General features: G+C 41.7%; 1 protein-coding gene across 2 annotated transcripts in view; it reads left to right on the top strand.

The window, feature by feature from the left end:
* The first annotated feature begins 1,313 nt into the window (after window positions 1-1,313).
* Window positions 1,314-9,077, top strand: part of Scfd1 (sec1 family domain containing 1) — a 62,154-nt gene continuing 54,390 nt past the window's right edge. For both annotated transcript variants that reach the window (XR_012907727.1, XM_075948170.1), the window contains exon 1: window positions 1,314-1,411. Coding sequence is in view for 1 of the 2 variants with exons in the window: in XM_075948170.1 (XP_075804285.1) it covers window positions 1,360-1,411 (52 nt within the window). In the remaining variant the exon portion in view is untranslated. The remainder of the gene's footprint in view (window positions 1,412-9,077) is intronic.

Raw genomic sequence — 9,077 nt, 5'->3', positions numbered from 1 at the left:
ACTCACTGGAAGGTGGAAAAGCCATTATGCTTCATAGTTCATGGATACTAGAATCCAGAATACTTCCCTCAAGGCAGAAACTGTTAATTTTACATTACAAGCTAGGTTGTTGGAGATCCCTTTAAAATATTAGTGATGGGGGGCTGGAGCGATGGGCTCAGCAGTTAAGAGGACTGACTCTTCTTCCAGAGGTCCTGAGTTCAATTCCCAGCAACCACATGGTGGCTCACAACCATCTGTAATGAGATCTGGTGCCCTCTTCAGGGGTGCAGGCATACATGCAGGCAGAGTATTGTATTCATAATAAATAAATAAATATAAAAAAAATATTAGTGATGGCACTGAAGAAAAAAAACCTCAGTAAACATTCTATTTGATTTCTTAATACATGTGTCAGCCATAAAATAAAAGATAATGTAATTCTTGCAGAATCCTGATTCTAGGTTAAGGTATTTCCTGGTAGATTAAAATATAAAATAGCCTGTTTTCATCTTACAAAATTAAATCTTTCTATCTTTCCAGTGGAGTGCATGTTTTTGTTGTAAAATGTAATCTTGACTTTAAAAAATAGGAAAAAATTTACTTATGTAATCTTGAAGGCCAAATTATTGAAGGTTTGATTTTTATTTCAATCTGATTGTTCAGAATTAACCCTTAATGAAATGTCATCAGTGAACTCATCGAATTGGTAATAAGTTGTCATTGTATATATTTTTGACAATAAAATTTATTATATGTAGATGGCCGATATGGGATTTATTTCATACTCATGGAGTTTAAAATGTACCACCAGAATCATGGTGCTGGTGGCTTTTATTTTTATTGTGACCCCAGCCTTTAACGAGGTCCTGGTGGTGGTTTTTAATTTGCACTAAAAGCAAGAAATTCTGTAATTTGGCACCAAATTGATTTTATAGCCTAGCCGACCAAAACCATAAAGCTAGGTCGTTATGCTGTAGAAATGGGACTGAGAATTTTGCAGCGTTTGTAGGGAAGTTTTATGTTTTCATAGAAATAGGGAACGGACACTTCTGCTGTAATGCGCATCAAGAAAACGGTGTCCAGCGTTTCGGTTAGTCCTAAATTTTACGAGGTTTTAAAGCCCGTCGAAAACGCGGCAGCAGTCATTCTGGGGCCCCGCTGCCCACGCCCCCGCCCAGAGAGGCGAATGTCAGGAGCCTCGGCCCGAGTGGTCGGAAACGCTGCTGGGAAATCGGAAAACACCAATGGCTGGGACGAAGGGCGTGGCCTGGGACGCAGGAGGCGGGTCAACCCTCCGGTCCCGCCCCCTGATTCTGCTTCCGGGGCGGGAGGGCGCGCCACGTCATCTTCGGGCTCCCAGTGCCAGCCGGGCAGTGGATGTTGGGAAGCAAGATGGCGTCTACGGCTAGCATTCGGGAGAGGCAAACAGGTACTCGTTATTTCCTTCTCTGCAGTTTGGGCCCGAGCAAAGCAGCGACCTCTCTCTTGGCCGCCTTCGCTGGTTGTTCGTGCAGCTCGGAGTTGAGCTTCTTGAGCTGCTCCACTTTGAGGTGTAAGGAAGAAATGACTTTAGTTTTCCAGCTTTTCCTGTGGTCCAGAGCGGCTTGAGTGGGCTGGTTCTGCATTAGAGCTCCAGGAGGCCATCCCAGCAAGGGCTGGCAGCTGGTCTTTCCTTTCCTATGTTGTCATTTAACGAGGACTCTAGATTCGCGTTTATTGATAGTTCAGGTGTCCCAGGATAGCTTGGTTTTCACTTTTAGGTCTGATGTTTTTTTAAAACACATTTTTTTAAAACGACATTTGTGCCGTAATTACAAAATCTGAGTATTCTTCACAGAGCTCCTTACTTTATGCCGTGTTCTTTGGACCAGTCTCGGGAGAACCTGAAGAAAAATGATAATGACTTCCTTCTGCAGCTTGCTGGAAGGGGAGTGGAGACTGTCAAATTAGCAGCGCCCCGTTTCAGTTGTTCCACAGATTAGTAATCTCAAAGTGGTATAATTGTATCTTAAGTGAAGCACATTCTTACAGCTTCCACTTAATTCAGAAAAAAATATAAAGGTACACACTACTTCGCTTGGCTTCTTTATTAATGTGAGATACTCCTAATTTTCCTTATTTTCTCTAAGCAACTCTAGTAACTTGATAATTGCGTATTGGTCCCCAAATAATGATTTATAAATAGCTATATACAATATAGTTATGTTATATTTGATTTATATATACTACTTGTGGAGAAGCCTTCTGCCAAAGAGAATAGAAATAGGCCACGAACCATCAAGAATGTTTATAGTTTAATTCTCTTAAAATTATGCTTATTTGTATGAAAAATATTTGGTTAGAATCAATACAACATTCCAGAAGAATTTGAACTGTACCTGAAAAATAAGATAAAACTTCATAGATTTGAATGTAGCATACTGAAATGTGCTTTACGTTTCTCAGTAGATCAATTAGTAAAACCTGTGAGGCATAGTAAGGCATAACTTAAACATGGGAAAGTCAACAATGGTTTGAGCAGTGCTTGAGAATTCATCTTATTTGCAAAGAAATAGAAGCCCAGGTTTTCTTAGCACTTTAGGTCCAAGAGCTTAATAAAACTAAATGATTTTACTACCCAACAGCAAAACTGTCCTGAATAAAGGGAGCCTTTTAAAGGTTAAATTTCTATAACAGTACATTTTAATATGCAGACACTGTAAAACATTAAAATCTAATACTTGATTTTGTCTTCCAGTGGAATAAATTTCATTGCAGCAAGAGTCCACATTTTTTGCTATATTGCTTATGTACATCAGTTATTAAATTTGTTCCTTAAGTGAATTGTTTCTTAATTTCAGAAGAATAAAATCATTTGTGTTGCAACAGTAGAAGTAACATTTACTTGATTTCTATAGAGAATATTTTGGAATAACAATTCTCAAATATTCTAGGTAGAAGATGCTCTGATACAAAGTAGTTCGCAGTCAGTTTGGATGGATGAGATAGTAGTTTGTGCACTGAGAATTTATTATTGTGTTAGGTGGTTTCTGTTGTTTTCTAATTTCACAGATGAAGAAACTAAGGTACAAAGGTGTTAAATAGCATACCCATTTCTTGCTTTGTCCTCCTAAAATACCTCTGTCACCTCAAATACCACTGCTTTGTGAAAGCTTCCTTGATGATTTTCTTCTCTTTTCTATCCTCAATTCAACAGTCAGAATAAGTTGCTTGTTGCTGTTGCAGGTTCTTGCTTATCTCCTTGCTTCTCAGTGTTGCACAGCCCAAATCAATTGCTTTTTCTCTTATTATGACCCCTTCTGGCCTCTTAATTTTAATTATTATATATGCTGGTATCTTGATTAGTGTTCTGTTGCTTTGAAGAGGCACCACGACTAAGGAAACTCTTATAAAGAAAACACTTAATTTGTGCTTGCTTATAATTTCAGAGGTTTAATCTGTTATCATGACAGGGACAGTGGCAGCATGCGGGCAGACACGGTGCTGGAGAAGTAGCTGCCAGTTGTAAATCCAGATCCCCATGTAGCAGGAATAGAGAGCCTCTGGACTTGGAGTGGGCTTTTTGATACCTCAGGGCCCAACCCCAGTGACAGACTTCAGCCAACAAGGCCACACTTCCAATCCTTTCATACAGTGCAGCTCTCTGGTGTCCAAGTATTCAGATCCCTGAGCCTAAGGGTCCACTTTCTTTCAAACCTCCACAGCTGGTCATTCCCAGGTAGAGGATTCCGAATGCAGGCCACTTGGTATCAGTTAATGAAAGCTTCGTTCTTCGTGTTGCTTATGGAAAACTCCTGTGACTGTCTCTTTTTTTTCTTTTACTTTAACTCAGTTCAGATTTGTCCATAAGTCATTCCATTTTTCTCTAACTTCGGTAGCTGTTGTCCCCCAGTACAGGCTCCTTGAGTTTGCACAATAACTTTTTGTCTGTAGTTTTTGCTTTTACAACCTTGTTCCCTTTCATTCTTTACAGATGCCGCCTGCACTAAACATGGCACACATTTGCCTAAAACTTTCTAATAGTGTCTTCTTTTCATTATGGTATAGTTGATCTCCCAAGTTCACATATGACCTAGTTTCTGCTTACTTTACCCACTGTGTTACCTTCCTTGACCCCTCACCTGGATGTTCCCACCCTTGGTATTTGTCTCTTTGCAAGTAACTTGTATGGCTGACTTCCTGTAGGTCTTTCCTCGAAAGTGTTTGTCAGGAGGCCTTCCTGATCATTGTTCATGACTACCCCACCTCACTTTTCTCCTTTCGTGGTCCCGTTCTTCTTCACAGCACTTAGTATGAGCGCATACATCACATGTTTTATTTATTTTGTAAATGGCCCTCATCCTCAACAAGAATGAAATGAAAACTGTCCAAGGACAGGCCATTTTTATTCATCTGTTTGCCTCTGTGTGATTGATCCCTTATACTTAGGGCAGAATCTAGTACATGATAAGCACTCAGTAAACATGTGTTGAATGACAAGCAAACTGTTCATATAAATGATATTGTTTACTCAGTAAATGAGTGAAGAAAAGTTTCTGGCTAACGGTAAAGCTACCTTAACCAAATGTAAGAATATAGGGCAATGTATTTAGAGCACATAAACAAAGTTTATCTTTTCCTTTAGAAGCAGTGATTTAAGCACTGGAGTGTTAAATTCTAATGAAGTAGAATTGCATTCATTTATCACTCTTTAAACATATGCCATATGCTTCATTAACAAATTAGCCATGTATGAGGCCAAGAGATGGTGGCACATGTCTTTAATCCCAGCACTTGGGAGGCAGAGGCAGGAAGATGCAGGCAGATCTCTGTGAGTTCGAGGCCAGCCTGGTTTGTGGTGAGCTCCAGGAGAGCTAGGGCTGTTAGACAGAGAAACCCTCTCTCTCAAAAAAGGAAAAAAGAAATGTCTTTAACAGTTTAGCTAAGGCTCAGATTTGGAGAACCTTTCCTAACTGAGCCAAGACAAATGTGAGATTATCTACTGCGACTGACCTCTCATGATGAGATGGATGAGCATCTGTTAACTCTGGCGAATGTCAGGTGCCAGCTTACGTGGCAGCCCAGGCTGTGATTCTTCCTGCTTTCTGTTGAATGAAGAATATAACTACTTCTAGAAATAGGGTTTTCTTGTGTCTTTAGTGCCTGGCCATGGGAAGAAAGCACCACTGAGAACACAGTCAACCCCGGAGCACTGTGCCCGTTCTGTGTGTGTGTGTGTGTTTGTGCAATGCCACAGCCGCTGTCACCCTTTGAAATGGGCAGCAGTTGTTGGTGATATGTATTATTGTAGAATCAGCATTTGACAGGGAAAATAAATAGGTTGGCTGGCGAGCTGTTTTAGCAAGTAAAGGCACTTGCCACCAAATCTGATGACCTGAGTTTAAGCCCAGAACCCACACGGTAGAAGAGAACCAACTCCTGTGGTCTCCACTTATATGGCATGACTTATGTGTGGTGTGAATTCTAATTGGCCTTAAAAATAAAAACCTGGAGTCAGATATAGGGGTTAATGCTGAAAGAGCAGAGAAACAGACCAGCCAGCCACTAGTTCTTACCTCTACTGAATCCTCAGACCAAAAGGGGCGATCCTGTTAGTAGGAAACCTCAGACTGGATCCTGGGCTCCTGTCTCCTCCCACCTTATATCCATCCCTCTCTCTGCCCAACCATATCCTTCCCATCTCCACCTCTCTAGTGCTAGGATTAAAGGTGTGTGATCCCAAGGGCTGGGATTAAAGGTGTGAGACACCGCCGCTTGGCTCTGTTTCTCTTTTAGACTTGATTCAGTCTCCTGTAGCCCGGAGTAGCTTTGAACTCACAACTCTGTCTCCTAAGGGCTGGGATTAAAGGTGTGTGCCACCACTGCCTGGCCTCTATGGCTGACTAGTGTGGCTAGCTTTGCACTCTGATCTTCATGCAAACTTTGTTCTTTTGTTTGCTTCTTTGTTTTTGTTTTTTTCAAGACAGGGTTTCTCTGTAGCTTTTGGAGCCTGTCCTGGAACTAGCTCTTGTAGACCAGGTGGCCTCAAACTCACAGAGATCCGCTTGCCTCTGCCTCCTGAATGCTGGGATTAGAGACGTGTGCCGTCACCGCCTAGCTGCAAACTTCATTTGTTAAAACACAAACAAAATATCGCCACTTATGTGCATGCACAGAAGAATACACAATAAATACAGTAGAGAAAGAGAAAACTTTATGTATTTACATAAATACTCTAGCTTTCTTAGCTCTCTATCCATGGTTTCTGCAACTGTGGATTCAGACAACTGCAAATCACAACTATTCTAAGAAAAATGTGTCTGTACTAAATATGTATAGACATTCCTCTTGTCATTGTCCCTTAATGCAGTACAACAAATGACCTGCCATTTCCATTGGTCTAGGTATTAATAGCTAATCTAACCATGACTTAAGGGAGTCCCCTTAATGGTATATAGCAAATACTATAAACCATTTCGTTTTTAAAAATATTATCAAAGAAAATTTATAATTAAGTGAGAGAGACTTGAGCATCCAAGAAAATTTGGTATCTAAGGAAGCTTCTGATGGTGGTTGCCAAACCACCGTTTGAAGTAAACTTTTTTCAGTACTAGTGCTGAGCAGTATCTCAACCTTTACGTGTTTATTAGCTGTTCTTTCAAAGGTGAATGTGCTCCGAGGTTATTTGTTTGTGTATTATATAGTGCTGTATTCATAGTTTGTTGTAGACAGAGACTGCACTTTGGTTTCCTGGCCACCCAGACCCAAATAATCACACAGAAGCTATATTAATTACAACACTGTTTGATTAATGGCTCAAGCATATTTCTAGCTAGCTCTTTAGTCTTAAATTAACCCATTTCTATTAATCTATGTATCGCCACAAGGCTGTAGTTTACCAATAAGGTTCCAGCATCTTTCTTCTTCAGCAGCTGCATGGCATCTCCCTGACTCCACCTTCTTTCTCTCTTCATTCAGTTTGATTTTCCTGCGTAGTTCTGTTCTGCCCTGCCATAGGCCAAAGCAGCTTCTTTATTAACCAGTGGTAATAAAGCATACAGCATACAGAGGAGAATACCACATCATCTTGGATTGCAGATTATTCTGTATTACCTAAAACTCAAATGCATTTAAAAGTCAAAGTAGCCTAGCATGGTGGCACATGTCTTTAATCAGAAGGCAGAGGCAGGCAGAGCTCTGTGAGCCCTGTGTACATAGTTCTAAGGCAACCAGGGGTACATAGTAAGACCCGGTCTCAAAATAAATTAACAAGTAGATTTCAAGGTAGTCAGGGTTTTTTTTCTTTTATTTATGTCTTATATTGTGTGTCTTGATCCCATTCATTTCCCATCCCTTCACATCCATCCTCCGCCCCTGCACCCCCACCCAACAAAGCAAAATTAAGAGTAAAAGGGGGGGAAATTAAAAGCCTGGTCATGGAAGCTGCAGTGTGACACAGTGAGTCACCCCATAAACCCCTTTGTCCGTACATCTTAACTTGTAAGAGGTCATTGCAGAGAGTCACTAGTCGGGTTCGGGCCTCTGCTTTCTATTACACTATCGATATCCTAGTCCTGCCCTGCAGCTGTGGGCCTGTGAGTCAGACCCTTCACATGCTCCAGCAGATCATTGATGGGGTGGATGCTGGGTCTTGGCCTGGTCCACCAGCCAGTTCTCCCCTGTCCTCACCACCAGGGTGAGCTCTCCAGTGTTGCAGCAGTGAGCTGGGAGTGGGGCCAGTTCTCGTGCCTCAGGCTCGGTGCTCTCACACCTGCACCCTTAGGGCCAGCTCTAGTGTGGTGCCCAGGCAAGGTACAGGGGCCGCTCTCCTGTCTACTGCAGCTGGTGAGAGGTAGGGACAGCCCTTCCACTCTTAGGACCCCAGGGCCAGCCCCTCCACCTCTCTCAGGCTTTGATGGACGGGAGGAAGGGGAAGGGCATCTCTTGTCCACCCATGAGTAGCCAGTCTTAAATCATCTGATTTTTACATTTTCTTGAATACTTGGCCGTCTCAGTTTCAGGTGCTTGCATGCAGGAGGTCAGGTTTACTCTCCAGCACCACTTACAAACTAGGAGGGATGGGCAGTGCATGCCTGCCTGTATCCTGGTATTTAGGAGGCATAGGCATAGTATTAGAAGGTCAAGATTATCCTCTTGAGATTGACTTAATGAGACTATAGCTAAAAAAAAAATTCACACAGATACATGCACACACAGAGAACACCAGCATGTAGAGTTTCATTTTCCGTAGAAAATGTTTATCTGCTGTGGTCAATGAGCCAGATGAGCAATAAAAGCCACGTAGCACTGTAACAGAAAGCATGGCTGCTCTGGTTTTTGAAAGTGAATAACTTCAGTCATTATGTAGTACATTATGAAGTCTCATTCTCCCCTAGGACTATAAACTAATTAAGCTGTATAACCTTTGAGTGGATTTATTGGCTTATACTCTGGAGTAACTAAATAACAGGCCTACTGTAGTGGGTTTCCATATGAAACAGTTAAGCATGCCATAGACAATCTTTGTAAAGATTGTTCTTACCTTTGCTTTCAGCCAAATAGTAGACACCAGTAGCGGTTTGCTATTAAGGCTGTCGCAAGTTCACGGTCAAAGCGATTTCTTTTGACTTTTGTATAAAAGGCAATGTGGGGTTGTCAGGAGGAACAGAAAGTGCCTTTTCAAGAGTGTGTGGATTTTTTTGGTTTGTTTTGCTTTTGTTTTCGGTTGAGACAGGGTTTCTCTGTGTGTCTCTGGCTGTACTGCAATTTACTCTGTAGACCAGGCTGGCCTGGAACACACAGAGATCCCCCTTCTCCCTCCCTGAGTGTTCAGATTAAAGGTATGCACTCCCGTTGCCCACACAGTGTCAAGGATCAAACCCATGTGGTCTGAGTAAGAGCTGTACCACTGAGCTACACCCCAGACCCCGGGCACTTTCCACCACTTATTTTGGGACAGGTGCCTTTTTTTTTTCTTGCTTCCTAATGTATGCCAATTGGCTGTTGATGAAGTTGTCTTACAAGATCTGAGCCTAGCTTTACACATTCAGCCATGTCATTAGTCAGTTTTGTTAGCATTCATTTATGTATTTTGTTTGTAGTGAGGAAACAAACAA

This window comes from Microtus pennsylvanicus, chromosome 14 (genome assembly GCF_037038515.1).
Source record: "Microtus pennsylvanicus isolate mMicPen1 chromosome 14, mMicPen1.hap1, whole genome shotgun sequence".
Classification (NCBI taxonomy): Eukaryota; Metazoa; Chordata; class Mammalia; order Rodentia; family Cricetidae; genus Microtus; species Microtus pennsylvanicus.
The sequence above is the reverse complement of the archived record's forward strand: the minus strand, read 5'-3'. Positions and strand labels throughout refer to the sequence as shown.